At 44.6% G+C, this 21,214-nt stretch overlaps 1 protein-coding gene across 1 annotated transcript in view; it reads left to right on the top strand.

Moving 5' to 3' along the window:
• The window catches only part of LOC146809605 (neuronal pentraxin-2-like), a 98,289-nt gene extending 79,811 nt beyond the window's left edge, over window positions 1-18,478 (top strand). Inside the window, exons 4-5 of the mRNA XM_085616449.1 lie at window positions 978-1,157; window positions 17,565-18,478. Of these exons, the coding sequence (XP_085472575.1) occupies window positions 978-1,157; window positions 17,565-17,774 (390 nt within the window). The 3' untranslated portion in view covers window positions 17,775-18,478. The remainder of the gene's footprint in view (window positions 1-977; window positions 1,158-17,564) is intronic.
• Window positions 18,479-21,214: the final 2,736 nt, after the last annotated feature.

Here is a 21,214-nt window from a genome sequence, read left to right as displayed (position 1 = left end):
TTCCTTGGCCAACTAGAACTTGGTAATGAAACAAGTGGGTCAGTGAATCCCAGGTCCATCACTTTGGATCCGAAAAGGATGACAGGATAAAAAGCTCCCTCATTCAATAAGCTTCTTTTATTTATTTATTTTCCGGACTCGTTATGCACATTTTTTAAATGCTAGAATCTCAAAAACGACTGAAATTATTTATACCAAAGCAACAAAAACATGTTTTTGGCGTAAAGTTCTCGTTTCATGCCAGCTTTGATGGAAATCTTTTCAGCAGTTGATGCTATAAGTGTGAGCAACATTTTCTATGGGAGCTAAAATGGGAAAACACTTCGTTTTTCACCAACCCTTCCCCCTTTAACTTTTTTACCCTTTTTAATCTTCATGAAACTTGGGATACTGAACTTTACTCGACTAGGCTAGTTATTTGCCAATTTTCGTTAAAAAGGTTATAGATAAATCAAAATAATGCCCTTTCAATGGAAAGTGTGTCTGATCCATAACTATACAGTGGCATCCACCACTGTGTAAAACATATATGCAATTTGATAGCAGTGTAAAAGGATAGAACTAGCAAGCATGTCTTGTTCATCAGGGTTTAGGTGACACCAAATAATAAAGACAGAAATAACAGTCATTATATAGCAAGCACAACTTAAATTAGTATTATCATTGTTAGAGTTGTTTTTGCTAATGTTATTATTATTAGTGGTATTATTACTACTATAATAAAATTAGTTGGCTCCTTTAAGAACGCCTACCAGGGGTGAATAGTTTCTAGTCAATCATGTAGAAGTTCTTGTATGTACTGTAATTTATATGCATTGACTGAACATTTATTACTCTCCTACTGCAAGATCCCATCCCCATGGTCTCCAGCGAAACACCAGGACACGGAGTAGCAGCCATCTTTGAATGTTTTGGCATAAAGGCCAAACTCTAATGCTGACCCCTGACCTACCAATTTTTGTCTTTGACTCCCACAGGCTGCCACCCTTCCATTTACCATCAGCGATGCCAAGTGGCATCACCTTTGCATCACTTGGTCTACCCGAGATGGAACCTGGGAGGCCTACCAGGATGGTGTGAGGAAGGGCAGCGGGGAGAATCTGGCGCCCTGGCATCCTATTAAACCCGGAGGGGTTTTCATCTTGGGACAGGAGCAGGTAAGTGCTGAAAGCCAATTGAAGGTAAAAAAACACCCCTTACAAAATATACAGTGGCTTTCAATGGCAGATACTGCAAAGCCCTCTCCTCAGACGCCATAGCAACACCTTGAAAATGTGGGGGTGCTCACCCTGCTTGGATGCTTTCACGCATATACATATATTCATGTTTTTTGATTTAGTTATGCCTTTGTTCTCTGTGGATGTTATAATGATAGTAAATCCCATCTAGCATAAATACTATCGATTTTTCTGATGTGTCTTAGAATGCCGTGCCACAATGGACATGAATTTGGTGTATACTCTGGTCCAGACACACAAAGCTCTGCTATCAAAAGTCCAAAATATAGTTGGGGCTTTTTCTAGGTTTCCGGAAGTAGTCTCAACGCTCTGGCGTGAAACTGGACAAAGGAGATGGGAGTAAGCCCCCTGTCCAGACCCTTCCATGGGAGTGTCCCCTGAATCTTCCCAACCCTTTCCCTAGGGTACTTAAATCCTTACCTGGGTGTAGGTCACTAGATTCAGAACTGAAACAACAGCACTTCTACCATCTGGGCAATCTGGACTTCGTTTGGGCCTGACTTCGTCTCCCTTTCAGTCTGCTGCCTCGTCTGTGCCTGTGCACCATACAGGATCTGTGCTGGACCTGTGGAGCATCCAAGACACCTGAAGATAATCTCTCTTGCAGTGAAGGGGTCACTCCCCTGCATTCACAGGCACCCCAACACTGCTGACCGGTCTGCTGATCCCGAGCTCCTACGGACTCCGCAGGGTTCAACAACACAGGAGGTGGGTGATTTCTACGTCCCTCGAGCCCAGAGCTGCCCTCTTGCCCAGTTTGAGGCCAGAATCCCTCGTGGGGGCTGCAATACCCGAACATCTGTGCACCACGTACTTTTGCAAGTGTAAATGCTTGTAGGAAATTCTGCAGCAAGTGCATTGGGCTCCGAATAGCTCCAACCTCTGGCAACTTCTCCTGCAAAGATCTTCAGCCACATCACACTGTGTGCTCCGTGGCCTGTCATTTTGTAAAGCTGCGTGAGGTCCTCCTGCGACTCCAGTGTCTTCGACCTGTGGGTCCTGTGGAGGGTCAACTACGTCTTCTTTGGGCTCCCCTCATTGCTCTGTGCTTGCCCTGACTCCCCTGCTTGTGGTGAGCCTCCCGGACCTTGCTGGTTCTCTTCCTGCAACTTCTTGACTTCCTGCGCGGGTTGCTTTTGCCAGGCTTGTTGGTACTCCCGCAGGACACCCGCCCCTCAGCACTCGACATCCTTCATGGGACAGCTCGTATCTGGCTCCTGGTCATCCTCAGCGTTGCCTGGTCCCCAGAGCTGCAAAGTCAAGGTCACAAACATATATCCTGAAGCACCCGACATCGGTGGGCAATCGTCTACAGAGCCCCTGGTCACTCTCAAGTGACCTAGACTCTGTCACCTCTGCTTTCAGGTACTCTTCATCAAGAATCCACGTTTGGATTCCACGGACACTTTCTCTTCTTCCAGCAGCGGCACTTTCCTGAAGTCCTCCATTAGGTTCGACGGGGGTTTCCGACGCCACTTCACACCTATGCACCCGGCTTCACTGGGATAGGTAACTTGGGTACCATGGTATCCACGGGTGGGGTGGCTCTCCAACCTTCTGTATTCCATGGGGTTTCTTCAGGGTCCACTGGGAAGGGTCCCTAATCTTTAAAAATCCAACTACGATTTACATGTAGTGTTGTACGGAGCCCGTGGTCGTGTTCTCACACTGCACGTGCCCTCCGTGGGATCCCTGTCTACTTGCCTTGGGTGGTTCCTTGGGTCCCCAGCGATTCTACAACCTCCCAACATTTTCCTGACTTGAGTCGTGGTTCTTATACCACTTTCTTGGTATGTAGTTTGGTCCCCCCTGGGGCCCACTTTTCATTTAATCTATACAATAAGATTGCATTCTGGTAAAACAAGCTGCTTTACACTCCTTCAAGACGAAGCCTGGAGGCTGCTCTCCACAGCTACCACTCGGATAGCTTTCTAAGGTTGTCTGAGACCTCTTACATCACCATAAGGGTTGTCTGGACTGGTGCAAGGTGCCCACTTACATTAGTGGGCATCATATACCAGGCCAGCTTCTCACATTGGATTTTTATAGTATTGTGTTTTAACTTTTTCACTGTTTTGTTACTGCTAAATTCTTTACATATTTTTCTAAATTTAGCCTGTTGGCCTAATGTAGATGAGCCTAGGTTTAAATTATTGAATTAGTTTTTTACCTGGACAAGCTTGTGATCTTATTTCATGTGGTGGCCTCAAGTCCACCCCAAATAATAATCCACTTTCTTATGTTGATGTTCAGCGGTGGGATGCCACTCAGTTTTAAAATCTCTATACAAAATGTATTACAAAAAATGATTTTGACTTTTAATTGGTATAAAGTATTTGATTGGGTCACTTTTTATTTTTTTCCAAATTCCTTTTTGATTCTTGACATTTTTGGGAACATGGATATTGTTCTGTCTGTAATGGAGAGACTCAGCATGTGTTTTACTTCTTATGACAAGGCCTTGAGTTTGTGCAGTGTAGACAAACAGCAGTGGGGTTCATTCTTGTGGGTGCTGGTGCCTACAATGGGGAGGGATACACCCCTAACTTTAGAAGAGAAGATTGCAGATTCATACACCCACATGAAGGATGCACTAGTGCAGACGTTTGTTTGACTAATATTGTGAGAAGTTCCACAACAAACACAAGAAGTCTCAATCTTGGGGTGATTTTGTAGACATCACATTGAAAGCACTGGAAGGCTAGATGAAGGGCAATACAGTGAAAACCTATGATGTGCTATACAATTTGCTTCTGAAGGAGCACATCTTGAGTAATTGTTCTTCAGAGTTGCACCAGAGTCTAGTGGATTCTAAGCGGACTGACCTCAGACAGCTTGGTAAGGCAGTTAATGTGTGGGTACTTACTAAGGAGTCTTAATAAGTTCCAGGGAGTGAATTAAAAAATGGCGGGCCAGGCCCACAGTAGGAAAAGCAGGGGAGCAACAAGGCTCAAAAAAAGAAATCCTTAGGGTCACCATCTCATCCATCCATCTCATCCATCCAATATGCTTACACCACCCTCTTGAATGACTTCAACTTCCCAGACAACTCAAGCTAAAAAAGTATGAGATACCCTTTTCAACCTCATAAGTACACTCAACGTGCGCGAGCATATTACACAACCAACACACCCCAAAGGCCAAATCTTTGACCTTGTCTTCTCAACATCACCAACAATCGAATGAAAACCACCCATATTCCTGGACTGGACCTTGCTATCCTGTTCAATGCCTACCAAAAACCATAGTTAACACAAAAGAGAAGACTAAACCTTCATATCCTTCTAAGACTTCTGCAAAGACAACCTTATGCTTGAAATCTTCTCTCACCCTACCAAATCCATGCCAGATGCCAACACTCTTCTAAACAACTTCAACAATGTGTAACTAGGGCTTGAATATCCATGCCCTAGTTACAACACACAAATACAAGCCAAAGCACTAAGTACCATGGTACTTTAAATTCGTTGCTAACAATAAAAAATCAGTCTGCAGACAACAAAGAAAATGGAAGAAAAACAGAACTTCAGAGGACCGCTTGATACTGAAGTCCCTCCACGTGGCATACAAACAGTTCATCATATCAGCCAAAGCAAAGGAATATACCAACACCGTCAATAAAGGCACTAACTTAATCAGTACACTGTTCAATACAATCAAGCACTGCTTCAACCCCCTGCCGGACCCACCTATTCCCAATTGATGTCTTATAATAGTCCTTCATCAAAGCTCTTTCTTGGGACGATCTCATACTCCTACTTACCAATGTCAATGTCTCCCTCACTCAAGGTATTTTCCCAGAAACTCTCAAGACACTAGATCCCGATGACCCTGCGAACTACAGCCCATCACCTCCCTACCATTCATCAGCAAGGTCATTGAACAAGTAGTCCAGGTTCAACTCCAAAATTACATCAAGGCTAACCATCTCTCACATGGCTTCAGATCATGCTGAAGCACAGAAACCACTAATTTACACATCATAGATGATCTACTTTGGACCACAGATGAAGATCATACCTACCTCCTAAAATTGCTGGACTTCTCAGCTGTCTTTGACCCAGTCACCCTCATAGGCCCCCTGGAGTCTAGAATGGAATTTACTGGCAACGTCTTTTACTGTTTTCTTTCCTACCTGTCCAACAGACAAAAATGTATTCACATGGGCACCTTCAGGACACAAAAGATCCCTATCACTACTCATGGATAACAGCATCAAGATTCACCAACATGCCGATGAAAGACCACTCTACTTGAAAGTCTCTTCTGCTTCAGAGATCCAACACCTCAGACACTGCTTGCACATCATTCAGACATGGATGTCCAGTGCTTACCTGAAGCTCAACCCAACCAAGACACAACTCTTGTTATTTCTTAAGAACAACAAACAAAATACATTACAAACTCTATCCACCTTGAATTACAACTTTCACCAAATGCCAAGTCACTTGGATTCACCCTGGACACCACCCTCACCCTCAAGGAACACACTGCCAAAATGTTTAGGAGTAAGCAGCCTTGTAGTGGAACTTCCAGAACTTCTGCGGAGTGGAAACAAATGGTACCAGGTCTCACTTCTAAAGAAAGTTAAACAGTTTCACCAGAAAGCAGCTTCAAACCTTCATAGTCTTGCATCTTGGTATTGGTAATGTACCATGACTCCCCAGACTCCACACTAGCACCCCTTAAGGGCATCCTACTCTCTGAAAGACATCTAATCCAATGCTTGAAGAAATATGATCAGGTCACCCCCATCCTGATGGAACTTCATTGGCTCCCCTTGCCAGCAATCCATCTCAATCTACAAAACCAGATTCATGATTTACAAAGTCATCATGCCAAGCATCACTGCTTATCTTGCAAACAAACTCATCATCTCTGCCAGTTATCCATACACCCACAGCCTGGACACCATCAGACTTCAGACTATGAAGTGTAAAAAAGAAACAAGACAGCAGGCCATTTCCATCTATGCACCCAGGATCTGGACAAGATCTCCCATATCCATTAATAACGCCAAAATGCTGCTCCATTTTAGGAAAGAGTTGAACTCATCTCTTTGAAGAACTACATCACAGTGCTTTATCCATCCACTATATAGCACCCTCTTCTATTACTCATTGGCTTTATTTGTGCCTCTGGCTATGTACATCCGCTTTGCTGCCTTTTGGCTAGGTCCGTGATATAGAGATACCATGCATATACATACATATAGCCCGCTGAATCTATTGATTTTGTGCTTCTTTTCGCCATCACAAGCTTTAAGGGACAGTTGCTTGGGCCTAACACAAGCCCGCAGATAACGACGCAACAGCCCAAGATCTAAGTTAATTAACCCCAGGTTATTCCACCAAAAATATAGACTGCAGTCACGGGTCTGGTGCAGTAGCTTTGAAAACCAGTGTACTCAGAGAGATCACTAAGTTTTATGTTAAATGTTAAATGGGTATTTGTAAAGCGCGCAGCTACTCAATCGAGTGTCCCGGCGCTGAAGGCGTGATGACGATGTTAGCTGTGTGCTATGAAAACCGGGTTGAATATTATTGCTGGAGTAACCAGGTTTTCAATGACTTCCTAAACACAAGAAGGTCCTGCCTTGTGGTTGAGCCACTTGTACCTGAAAGGAGCATCCCCCTATCCGCGCTCGGTGGTATTTGGGGGTGCGTGCCAACTGAAGCGTTGAGGACCTTAATGTACGGTGAGGGCAGTAGAACTGGACATTCTCTTCCTGATGTACACGGCACCTATCCCGTGGAGAGCCTTAAAAGCCAGGACCATGGCCTTATAATGGATCCCTCTTGCGAACTGGTAGCCAATGTAGGCATTTCAACTGTGAGGACATCCGTGCTCTTGGGCCAAGCATGAGTATTGCTCTGGCTGCTGCGTTCTGGGCCACCTGCAGCCTTGCCAGTAGATTCTACGGCAGCCCTAGGTACAGTACATTTACGTAGTTCAACCTGGAGACTATCAGTGCTTGGACTACCGTTTTCCTGTGTGTAATAGGCAGGAGGGGCAGAAACTGCTTTAGCGTTTTCAACATGCCAAAGCAAGATCCGACAACTGCCTGAATATGTGCCTGCATGGAGAAATTCTCATTCAGCTTCACCCCTAAATGTTTCACTGTTTTTACGGAAGTTGTGGTAGGGGACTTGTCTGCTGGCCACCAGTTACGACACACGTTACTGGGGGGGTGGCCGAAGAAGATGATCTCCGACTTTTCAGGATTACATTTAAACTGATTAGACTGGAGCCAGGAGAACACTTCTGATAAACAGAAGTTAATCATATCTCCTTTAAAATCTGTGTCTCTATCGCAGGTGAAGAGCAACTGCGTATCGTCCGAATACAATACAATTTTTGCTCCATGCCCCTCGGCCAGAGTCGCTAAGGGGGCCATATATATATATTAAAAAGAGTGGGGCTCAAAATTGAGCCCTCAGGGACTCCCACCTCCAAAGGGGGAATAGGGGCAGCACAGGCAGGGACCAAATTGTTTGCTGGCGATTTTTCAGAAAGGAGGCAAACCAGTTGAGTACCGTGCCCCCAAAACCGCACTCCTGAAGTCTCAACTGGATTCGGTCATGGGGGATGGTATCAAAGGCCGCAGATAAATCTAATAATATCAATACGGCCTTCCCACCCTTATCCAAAGCGTCCTTTATGGCCTCCGACAATTCCAGCAGCGCCGTCTCAGTGCTGAAATTTGCCCTGAATCCAGAGGTGGTGACATGATTCACAACATTTTCCAGGGCCTTGGAAAAGAAAGGGAGCAAAGATACTGGCCTGTAATTAGAGGCTAACTCTGGGTCCAATGTCGGTTTTTTTAATAAGGGAAAAATATTCGCCTTTTTCCACCTGTTGGGGACCTGCCCCATCTGCAGAGAGAGATTAAGGATCCGATTAACCGTCGGATTAATAATCTCCGCTGTTGATGCCTGAACGATGGCAGGGCATGGGTCAGAGGGAGAGCCGGATTTGAGGTCTTTCAAGATTTCTAGAGATTTATCCATGGAGACAGGTGGGAACTGTGCCAGTCTAACTTGAATTAAGGAGTCGTATTCACAGCTGTCTCTGTGCACCGAAGATGTTATGAGGAAGGTCTCCTGAATGTTTTTGATCTTATCATTAAAATAGGAGGCCATGTGGCCAGTCCATGCCTCAGTAGGTATGAATGGCTTGGCCGCCGCTGCAGGGGAGGAAAATTCACTGACTATTCTAAAAATGTCCTTATTTTTGTTCGTAGGCAAATTCAATTTTTGAGGAGAAAAAAAGTTTTTTCTCCTCATGAACTTGTTTGTAGTGAGCCTTCAGCACCTGTTTATAAATAATGTTATCATTAGGGTCGAAATGCATCCGCCAGATCCTTTCTAGGTGTTTACAAATACTCTTACTTTTCTTAAGGGCAGTCATGAACCAAGGAGCAGAGGACCGGACAGTCTTCGCAGGGCGCAAAGCAGGGGGTGCAAGCACCCCTGCCCGAAGCTGGAGCCAGTAATCCAGGCCCGCAGCATCCACCTCCAAATCTCCGCTAAAAGGAATCGGATGATTATTGATGGCAGTACTCAATGCGTCAGATGTAATTACATGGAAAGGTCTGAAATTACTAATCTGGGGCTTCCCAGAGGCCTTGGGGTGATGTGATTCCTTCCTAATTGTAAAATCCAGAAGGAAGTGGCCAGACCACACAAGGGGAAGTGTTTGGCTCATTCCTATTTTAGCAGTGGAGAAGATCTGGTCTAGAGTATGGCCCTTTTTGTGAGTGGGATAATGCACATAAGGGGCCGATTCTAACATCTCCAAAGACTCTTGTAGTCTGATAGAGTCTAGATCATCCAATTTATCCATGTGCATATTAAAATCGCCTAATACCAGGCAGTGTTTATATTTCATAAAAAAGGGTGAGACAGCTTCACCAATGGACGCAAAAAACCTTCCGGCAGGGCCCAGAGGTCTATATATTAGAATGCCAGCCAGTGATTGATGTGGAGACACCCCCCAATGGAAGCCGAGACTTTCCGCTCCCTCTACTTCAACAAAAGGGACTATTGTACAAGAGAAATGGTTTTTAAAAATAATAGCGATACCTCCACCAATGGCCTCCTGCCGGTGTTTCCTAATTATCTGATAACCCGCCGGGATAGCAGAGGAGATGGTAGGGTTTGAGGCCTCACTAAGCCATGTCTCCGTATAGAAAATCCGGGGTTTTATCCACTAATAGATCATAAATATTGGGGGCGTGTTTTTTCATGGACCGTGTGTTGAGAAGCAAGGCCCGTAGTTGAACAGTGTTCTGAGACTGATTGGCATCACAGTGACCCAAATTACACCCGCCCTGCTTCTTCAAATTCTGCCCTGTCTCTTTGATAAAAGCGTCCCAGCCACATTGTGAGCAACCCTTTTTAGTTGGCTGCGAAAGAAGGGAAGAAGGAAGAGGGGAGCAGCCGCTCACGCTCCTTCCTATTTTCAGGAGCATATGTTTGTTGTAACATAGGCGGGATGTAGAATTCAACTTACCAGCAGCACAGCCAGCGCCGGCCGCCTCTGAGACGCTGACAGGCGCAGACGGGCTTGCCTTTCGCACGCCCGCTGCGCTCGCCAGCTGCGCGGCCGAGTCATTGCGATGTTTTATAGAGGCGAAAAGAAACTAGAGCGCTGACCAAGCCAGGCTGACCCGCTCTTACAGATGGGTACCGCGGTCACGCTCAATTATTAAAAATTATTAAAAACTAGTAAGATGCTCACACAATAAAACAAACTGCAAGTGCAAATAGCAAAACGAAGTCTAGCAGCAATATCAGCCCCAGGAGAGCCCACAGTGCACAGCGGTAGTCACACGCTCGATCAATCAAGCAAAGGTCCAAAGGCTGTGGACCATTACCACCACTTTGCAGTTGTTCATCCTGAAGGCTGGCCAAGGCATCGCCAAAAAGTGTTGTACCACCAGACAGTAGGATTGGGTAGAAATTCCTTTATTTAACAGTGGCAACTACATGAGGTCTTTATTCCCTGGCCAGCAAATGTCTTAACTGCTTGGGATTTCACCCAACATTCTAACATTAACAAGAGTTCCAACATGGAACTTGACATTATACCAAAACATCCTTAAAGCTAAAGCATAGTCACTTTTTCAAGAAACTTACTGATTGCAAGACCCCAAACAATAGGTCTGTATTTTCTAGGGACTAATGGGTCTAAGGAGGAGCTTTTAAGAAGGTGAAAAACTATAAACAGTTTAAAGATCTGTAAAAGACTGATTGATAATGGTAGACATAGGAGGCCAGGGAATCAGTGGAACACCCATATGAAGAGATACATAACTGGACATAACTTAGGGGTCTATTAGAATGTCGGGCGGATCACCACAGCCCGCATGGCGTGGCGATCCGCCCGACATTCTCCTCCGCCCGCATGCCATTTCCCCCCCACCATATTAGTATGGCGGGCAGGACCCCGGCGGACGGAAAGACCGTCCGCCGGTTTTCCGCCGGTCACACAGGTGACCGGGCGGAAAAGGGGCCTGATATGGTGGCGGTGTCTGCTAGACACCGCCACCCATATTAGGATGGCAGCGGGAAGCAGCCTTTCCGTGGCGGCAACGCATGCGGTTTCAACAGTTGGGGGCCCGTTGTGGGCCCCCAGGATGTTGCGGGGGTGAGGGGCACATGGGGGGTACCTATGGTACCCCCCAGCATTTGCATGGACGACGTGGCAGGCACCGCGCCGTGCCTGCCACGTTGTGCATGCAAATGTGCACATGACTTTTTTGTATTGCAAAACACACAAGATGATGGACGGAATGTTGCACATTGGCAAAACATTCACCCCCAGTCACAGATCTGGGTTTAACCCATCGTTGTTTTGCTCACCATGCCACCACAGTTCAGACATGGCCATATGCAAATCAGTCTTGACCCTGTGCCTCATGGGAACAGTCCAGCCCAAACTGCCAAGCCATGTCTTCCCTGGACCGGAATCAAGCATCCTAGGACCGGTTTCGGGGTTTCACTCCTCTTCAGCCAGGATTGCTTGACTCCAGGGGCGTAGTGCGCACGGGACCCACGTCTGGGCATACCTTTCCCAAATAGGGTGAACAGCAAACCACACAAGATGATGGACGGAATGTTGCACATTGGCAAAACATTCACCCCCAGTCACAGATCTGGGTTTAATCCATCGTTGTTTTGCTCACCACTCCACCCCCAGTTCAGACATGGCCATATGCAAATCAGTCTTGACCCAGTGCCTCATGGGAACAGCCCAGCCCAAACTGCCAAGCCATGTCTTCCCTGGCCCGAAATCGAGCATCCTAGGACCGGTTTCGGGGTTTCACCCATCTTCAGCCAGGATAGCTTGACTCCAGTGGCGTAGTGAGCACGGGACCCACGTCTGGGCATACCCTTCCCACATAGGGTGAACAGCAAAACACACAAGATGATGGACGGAATGTTGCACATTGGCAGTTCGGGCTGGACTGTTCCCATGAGGCACAGGGTCAAAAATGATTTGCATATGGCTGGGTTTAAACTGGAATGGCATGGTGAGCAAAATAACGATAGATTTAGGTCCAGATCTCTATACTGGGGTGAATGTATGACATTGTTCTGCATTCTGTCCATCAACTGTTGTTTTTGCATTTGCCACCCCGAGTGGGACGGGTATGCTCAGACATGGGTCCTGTGCTCTCCATTCCACTGGAATCAAGCTATCCTGGCTGAAGAGGGGTGAAACCCCGAAACTGGTCCTAGGATGCTTGTTTCCAGTCCAGGGAGGACCTGGCCTGGAAGTTCGGGCTGGACTGCTCCCATAGGGAGTAGGGTCAAAACTGATTTGCATATGGCTGTGTTTAAACTGGAATGGCATGGTGAGCAACAAAACGATGGATTTAGGCCCAGATCTCTGTACTGTGGTGAATGTATAACATTGTTCTGCATTCTGTCCATCAACTGTTGTTTTTGCACTTTTTTGTATTGCGGCGGGTGCTGCTGAAGAGCACCGCCCGCCACAATACAAAAAATGCGGGATGCGCCCGCCAGTGTGGCGGGCGCATCCTAATTTCCCATGCGAGACCGCCGCATCCTTAGAGGGCGGTCCTATTTCCCGGGGCGATGGCGGGCAGACTAAGTCCGCCCGCCATCTTAATAGACCCCTATGATCTCTTGTTTTCACCTGACTCACTTACAAGCAGTGTCATCCTTCAATGTCAAGGTGAAAGCAAAGGGAGGTGCCAAATCAACAAATGCCATTTCATGGTCAGATCCTGTACTCGGTGTGTTTAGACCATTATGGCGAGAAGAAAAAGCATTGCAGTTCATGCCAGGTGTATCTGTCTCTTATATGTTGCCAATTACAGCTGCACTTTTATTAACCAAAAAGCTTTTGTTGTATCTTGTGTCTGTCTGAGGGTTCAAACAATGACAGGAAGGTGAAAGTGCAGAGGATGATATGATGCTGTTTTTTTTAATGAAGAGCACATGATCATGATTGTATTGTGAAAGCTTTCAACAAATATACTATTATTTTCAGGAGTTAGAAAGGAAGTTTTTTAAGGGAATGTTTGGGAGTAAGCAGCCGTGCACTTCTAGGACCTCTGCCAAGTTGAAAAGAATAGTCACCTTAAAATACAGTCCTTTCTTATTGAATAGTGACCCAGGCCAGCCAACTCCAACAAGGCAAAAAATGGCCTAATATGTGCAATCTACAGAATCTAGAGTAGCATTATTTGTGGCAAAAAGTCAGGTTTTGGTGATAATAATGACAATTTTAATCAGGTCAACAGGCTGAATCACACGATCAGCTGAGAGTGCAGCGTTTCTGAATCTACAAGGGATCCATGAATGGTATATTCAAGACGTGACCGTGGTAACCAAACTGAATGCTTACTTGACACAGGGCATCTAATATCCATGGAGCTCTGGTGTTAAAATAAGCATCACGAAGTTTGAGAATAAATTCGCATGTGCCCATGAAGGAAGGCATCTTAGAAGTTCCTGACCTAAAATGTGTATTTGGAGTAGAATTTAAGAGAATTTTAGAGAATGTTGTGTATTTTACCTAATGTGCTCCTCTTCTGCGCTATTTACAAGATGGAGTAATATTACAAAACCGACATTGCAATGGCTCCTAAACTATGCCATCAGGCTTGCCCATTCATCATATCATCTTTGATGATTGGCCAGAACCCAACAGCTGGTTAAAACGGGTTTTATTCTGAGAGGATTAGCTCAGTGCCATATTCTCTGCCCCGAATTAATGTATAACCCCCACAGATACCTTTTGAAATGTAGCTGCACTAAAATATCATGACAAAATAGAACATTATGAGGTCACCAAACACTGTTCTAGGTGCTCAATTATTGCTTGGGCTTCTGTATGCTGCTTTTAGTAATATGTGCATGGGTGCGGGGTGTATTTATTTGTATGAGGTATTCGTGCAGCACTGGACATTCCCCTTCAATTATTTCAGAGTATCAAATTAGCTCAAGTATATGAAAGAAGCAGGAGAAATTAGAGTTCAGTCATGGAAGGATGTGTCGCAATCAGATGTTATTTAGTCTCTGTCCCATTTGTGTGCAGCTCAGCTTGCATCATGCTGGAACAGTTCAGTTCTCACATCTGCCTTGAAGTGTATGTGGCTGAGTTCTGTTCTCAGACTTAAGTGCATTCCATAGCTTGGGCTCTTGGACTGTTTTGCAATAATAAAGCAGGAGGCCAGCTGTGACCTTGGAGATTACTTCAAGGCAAGAGCCCTGTGGTCTCTCAAAGACGCCAGCTGGAACTCAGCTGCCTAGAGTAGGACACCACAGGCTGACGTACAGAAATATTCCAAGTCTTGATCATTGTGGCGTGGTCTAAAGCTACAACACATAATCTTTCCTAAATTCAATAAAGAAGACATAAGCAAACATACAGACACAGCCAAAAATATATCAAAGAAAAGCAGAAATAAAGGAACAGTAAATTATAGAACAAGTCTCTTTCTCACCAGAATCTTCATCACATGCACCTTCTCTTTAATACAACGCTCAGGAATTCCACCTCTGCAAAGTCTGTTCTAATTCAATGAAAAGGTTTCTTCACTATCCCTCTGCTCACTCATCAGCTTCCCCAACCAACATGCAAACGATTTTGAAGCAGCATTTCTGCCTCTCAAACTTGTCAATAAGGCCTCCCCCATTTATTAATTTACAGTTTTGCGGTAAGCCCAAACTAAGTCCCCGACTGCTTCATCAATCCTTTCACCATTCCATTTTCTTCTGTCTACCTGCCCATTTGACTGCAGGTTGTAGAGAGAGATCTCAATACGCTTGATTCCCAAATTATCCAAGAACCCTTTTATCTAAGTTGAGACAAATTCCGTACCATTGTCAATAACAATATATTGTGGAACACCAACTTTAGCAAAAACACCAGTCAGTACTTTTATTGTGCCTAAAGATGTTATAGATGTTATAAACACCACTTTCAATGAACATCCACCATTACAGCTGCATAATGCTGAGACTCAGACAAACCAGCGAAAGACACAGTTAAGTCTAAACAAACCTTGACCCAGGGTGCACATGGGTCATAGCATGCTGGGAATTCCCCCAGCTTTCAGGCTCTTCTCCCTCTTTTTTCCATTTGCTGCCCTCTTCTTACTTGTGTCTTTAGGCTTAGCCACAAACCCTTTCCTTGAGACATTTTTTGTTGTCATTGTTTGGCCTAAACGGCACTTATGGGCCAGACTAATTAACCTTTCCCTCATATCTTTGGGTGATACAAAACTGTCAGCTGCCATCGACACGTAGATGTCACAAATTTTAAATTCATCCATTACTTTAAAATATGGCCTACCATGTCAAGGTATGCAGCTCTCATTCCTAACTCCTTTCTGAAGGAACTCCACAATGACCTTCAACACATCATCGTTGTTCATGCAAGCAACCCACTCATCTCTAAACACCGCTTCATACAATCCCCCAATATAACAACCACTTTCTCAGTCTCAAAATCCTCCTCACTTTGTTTGAATCCAATAAGCAAGAGAGGCAATCCACCAAACAATTATTCCAACTATGCATTCAATTTCATGAAGCCTTATTGCAAATCTCACTAACCTGAAAGAACCTTTGCATGTGCCATTTGGCTTTAAAAACCTAAGTGCTTGTGATGAGTGTCTAGAACATTCTTGGCCCCAAATGAAAGTTCTGAAGTATTCTGTGCCACAAGCTATTGCCTCCAACTCATTAAAAGAATAGTTCCTATCATGGACCACCATGCCACCACGCCGCTGAGACAGTACAACCCCAATTTCCAATGCACTGGGATCCACAGAAACCACAGTTTATTTATTAACATCAAAAGGGGACATGATAGCTGCTTGAGCTATCGCTTGCTACACTGACTCAAAAGGCTGATTCTGTTCAGCCTCATGCCACGCAAAGTTGACACTCTTCTCAGTATGAGTCTCAAATAAGCTTTTGGTCTAACTCCAGAAGTAGGGATGGAATATTATAAGTACGCCAACGTCCAGCGCCAGGAATCTGCACATTTCTCTGCGCAGCGTCATGGCTGCTCTGGACAACCAGTCCAGTGCATAGAGTAGAATGCCACAGGCAGACATACCTAAATATTCCAAGCCTTGAACACTATGAATTAGATTAAAGCCACAACAGACTGCTAAGATCCGTCCTCCATACTTAGCGCATTAGAAGGCCTGTGTAGTGGCGGGTGGGCCACAGTGGTGTGCAAGTCTGGTCTACACCCTGCAATAACTTAAAAATATTACGTCTCTAATTTTCTTATTACAGGGTAAGAAACCGCATCACCACTCTGTTATAAAAGGTATTACCATTGAGTTGTGACATCACAATGCAAGCTACCAGCAGACAGTGTGAAACACAGGACTTTGAGACTAATTACAAATTATCTGTAAACAATGATATGTTATGCGGATTTGTAGAAGAGCGCACTATCATCCGCGGGGGTGTCCTGGCGCTGAGCAGGAGTTAGTCTAGCCAAACCCAGGGACTAATAAGACTACTTGAGAAGCCAGGTGTTCAGCTTCCTGTAGAATTCAGTCAGAAGAGGAGGCTCTTATGTGTAGTGGGAGGTTGTTCCATGCTTTAGGAGCGATGTATGACGAGGCTCGACCTCCAGATAAGGGTATCTTAGCTTTCAGTTTACTTCAGGAGTACAGGGGCATATTATCAAGCACAGCATTAAAATTATCGCTGCTCTAGCGGCAGAAAACTGCTGCTAAAGCGGCGATAATGGGCTTGATAATATGCCGCAGAGAATTCCAATAGAAGCCCATGTTGATACCAGAACATGGGCTTCTATGGGAATTCTCAAGGGCATATTATCAAGCCCATTATCGCCGCTTTAGCGGCAGTTTCCTGCCGCTAAAGCGGCGATAATTTTAACCTCGTTTTTTTTATAATATGCCCCATGTTTGTTTAACAATTTACTGTCAAAGATGTTAGAGGCTACAATTGTTTCTATCATAAATAAATGGCTTTATCGCAAGTGTACAGACCTATTGGTGAAAGCAAACTTCCAAAATTTAAAATAAGTATGCTTGTGTGTAACTAAAGGGCTGATTTAGAGGAGGGTACAGTAGGACCTATGTCAAAATAAAACAAATGACCTGTCTGCCCCTTATCATTCCCTCCTCCTTTGGAAGGCAGCAAAAGATTGTATTGTCAATAGTCATCAGCTCCACTTTCAGGAACACACATTTGGTAAACTTAAAGCCATTGAAATAGGTGTCAGTGATGATGTCAAACTTAGGATGAGCGGCGTCACTTCTGCGCTGAAAACCAATTCAACCTACGGGACTCCCACTGAGAAATAATTTAAAATAGAGAAAATTCCCAGCACGCCAAGAACTCGAGCATTATACATGTTAATTCTGTAAGTGCATCCCTGCAAAGAGGTTCATTGCCAGGGCCCATATTTATGACAACAGTTGATACATGTTACCACAGCATGGCTGATCTATGCCACAAAAAACATTTTAAATCCAAAGTGTCTCCCACCAGTGAGACCAAATCCTCTTTTGGGGATATGAAGCCCACTGCAATAACTGGTGTCTCTAAATGTGTCTAAATTCTAACTGATGCCCTAAGCGTTTTTATAGAAAAGTTTACTTTGTTTAGTCAGGTTGAAATGTTGAATTATTGCACCAATGCTTGCTTTCCAAATAGCCTTTGCAAGTAGAGTAATACAAATAAAATGTCTAGCACAATAAACTGAACTGCATGTCTTGCAACTGGCTTGCAGTTGTGATTGGCTGTTTCTTGCCACTTGATATTTCCAGTTCTAACTTTGTCTGATTTTCACCAGGATACTCTTGGAGGAAGATTTGATGCCACTCAAGCCTATGTTGGTGAAATGTCAGACTTCAACATGTGGAGTCACGCCCTGACGCCGAGCGAGATATTTGACTTGGCCACCTGTGCCAGCCACGCCACCGGAGATATCATTGAATGGACTGAGCCCTCCATGGAGCTGCACGGAGGAGCTACAAAGCTTCCTTTCAACTCTTGCCATTGACATGAGGATCACGTCCACTGGTTGATGACTACCTCTCAGGATCCAGATGCAGAATTTGTTCCTTCCAAATCTCTCATGACTTATTCAACTTCCTCCATGGAACCAGCAATTCTCTCTCGTTCCTTTCTTATGCTTTGTCTGTTCTATTTCCCTTCTAAATGGGTAACATGAAGAATATTGTTCTGTTTTTTTGCCTCACTTTAAAAGCTTCTTTGTCATCTCAGTTGTTTAATTCAAAAATATCAGCTTTTGCAAAATTTAGAGACTATGGTTTATTTCCATCTTGAGGGTCTAGTAAATATGTAGATATATATAGATAGCCCGCTATCAAGGCGCGTTGGTGACATAGGGAACCAAGAGGCTGAACGTCACCAAAACCCCAAGATAGCAACACAATATAGTGAACAATATTACAAGTTACCAGTTAAGTAACTCTTATATGTTTAGTTTTTTGGCAGTGAGATTGAAAAAAGTTTTTTTGTTTTTTTCTGCACGTTTGTTAAAAGCCCTAAGCGAAATACTGGCGTTTATTGCCTCATTGACTGTAGCAAAAAGAAGGTATAAATACTTGACCTACAAGCTTACTTATGTAGTTGAGAATGTAGCACTTTAGAAAAAAACACAGTTTACTTTGCTTACCTGTGTATTGCAAGATGCAGTTAACAATGATCACTGACTGGAATTAAAATGTTCAGTCTTTTGTTTATCTTTTGTGAACAAAATGTGGATTGAACAATGGCCAATGGTAAAGCTCTACAGAACGACTCAGGACTGTCGCGAACTAAAATGCAGTAACATAGCACGGTATCATATTTGTGAAATATGGGTTTATACCACTGCATATTGTGCACGAAAATCATCCAAATAAGTTATATATACAAATATATATACCTAAAATATTACATATTATTACGTTTTATACATAATATATATACTTTTTGGTATGGGCATTGCTCAAAGAGTAGTGATCTCAAACCCATATTATATTGGAATTACATAATTCTTTTAACTAATTGTAATACTTGAACACTTAACCGAGCTTAATTATTACTCTTTATTTAATCATATTTATCTCATGAAATGTAAGCAGTAAGGACAGTCATCTGCGGTAAGTGTTTAAATTTTTCTTTTCAATAAACCTTTATCAGTTACAAAAATATTTTTCATACACACCAGCCTAAATAACCATGTGTCATATAAACCATACACAAAGAGTAACATATCTAATAGTCCAACAAAGCCATCTTGGTGTTTTAGGGACGTGATAGTAAACCATGAGGTCGAAAGCTGAGTGGCTTTGACAACTAGCAGCATCACAAGATACCTTGTTGAACCATAATATAACTTACTTGCCTTGGTGGATGTATTTTTCCATGGCTCTTATAAATATTTATGTTTGAGACCAATTCTAACCATGAGGCAAACACTTTGCCATCATCGAAATCAATACAACCCTGAACCTAAAAGTATTGAAAACACAGCTTTGACTTTTGTTTCATGTCAGTACAGTTTCTCACAGGAAGTGACTGCAAGTTTTCTTTAAAACCCACACAGACAAACAGAGAATGATTGTGTCTTGTTACCCCACACTTACTAATGTTGTCAAATCGTCAGGGTCAAGGACATCACCATCAGGCAGATTTCAGGACTAGTGTATCTTCCAGAAAATCAAACCTCAACTAAAGCAGCCAATGGATAGAACTCTGAGGGGCATATTCTCAAGGATCTATCGCCGAGTTAACGGCACTTTATTGCAGCCAAAGTCGCGATACATTTATCACCCCATTCACAAGTTGGTGCTAACAGCCTATATCACCAGTTTACCTACGATAGCAGCCACAAAAAACATCGCCACAGATGACCCCGGCAACTATCCCTAATGAGATGCAGAGTAGGCATTGCGGTGCAAAAAGCAGCGACAACACCACTCCACAACATTCTCAATGACCAGCCACATCGGCGAAAAGACCACGAAACATGCGATATAACGCGTTAGCAGCAGAAAATTAAAACCTGCTCTGACCTGGTGCAAAGTTGGATGGCAGCCTGCACCACAAAAGGGAGCCCAGCCCAGACCCACACCTGAAAAACAACAGATGCCATGGATCCACTGAATATGCATGCCGGACACCCAGGAGGGCCACAACACCCACCGTTACCACCCCCAGGACCACCCCCCACCATCCGGGCCCCACCCCGGGCACCCCCCAACTACAAAGACACTGCACATCAACGGCACGAAAACATGAACAAAAGCACCCGCTTGATGTCGCACAATTGCAACAATTAACACACATGTAAGCACTGAAACCCTGATTCATACATTCACCATTGAAAGACCAAACCAAATGTCACATCCTAATTTGTCACCAAACAACTATTTTGAAGAGTCATGGCGGGGCATCCCTGGACAATCTGTGACTCACAGCCTGCAAGATAATATCCAAGATAAGAAGGTGTGTCAGGCACTCATCAAAGGACAGGGAGAGAGAGAAAGAGAGAGACTGAACAAGCAGCACAAGGCCAATCGGGCCCTTGGCTCATGCAAACATGCCAACAGCTGTGTGTGTCTCGAAATCTGTACACCCCAAATCACAGGCCTGGCATCAAAGTCAGCGCGAAGTTCACATCACATTTAGGAAATGCAAGCAGTAGTCAGACTGAAATCAGGAATGAAAGCCTCTTTGTCTCAACACACAAGGCTGAAGGCCAACCAAACCCCCGACCTTGGCCCTGAATGCGGCTGGCACACCCTGTCTGAGATACCATACCAGCCTCTGACGACTCCCACACCACGAACTGCGCTAATGAAACACCAATGTGCCAACATCCCACACACACTTGTCCCTACACGACCTACACCTGCAAGGGATACCCTTGACACATTGACTAAAAACTACCCATAAGTCCAAACGTTGCACACGCAAACGACTCATTGCCCAGAGCTGTGGTATATCATCCACCGAACTTCCGCCAGTCTGTGAAGTGCCGGTGCCACAAGCCCAACAAACGCAATGGCAGGCATTCCCAGGCACATGCACAACCCCTGTCACGTGGAACTGTACCGTGCAAGAATGCTGCATCTGTTGGGATCACTGCCACTGGCAGTGTTGCGAATCAGTTTCCGTCTGAGTTTCCGTCTTGCCTACGTCACTTACGTCCAGCCCTGGTTCTACTGTCGATCATGCACATTCGAGTGGCCCATGGAGGTCTGCCTATCCAACGCAACGGTAGCTGAATTGGATTATGATCTGACAATGCGCCCCCTGTTGGCCCATGAACAGGAGTGTCACCGGGATAGCCGTGCATGGGATGCACTGATCTTTGGCATATGTGCTGGCAGTTGCGCATGGGAGATTGCACAACTCCTCGTGTGCAGTGACCACATCGAGGCGCTCCCCTATTGGGCTGTGTTTCGGATTGGGGAAACGGGGTGGACT

Source organism: Triturus cristatus, chromosome 7, assembly GCF_964204655.1.
Source record: "Triturus cristatus chromosome 7, aTriCri1.1, whole genome shotgun sequence".
NCBI classification, from domain to species: Eukaryota; Metazoa; Chordata; class Amphibia; order Caudata; family Salamandridae; genus Triturus; species Triturus cristatus.
This window is presented reverse-complemented; position numbering and strand designations above follow the sequence as displayed.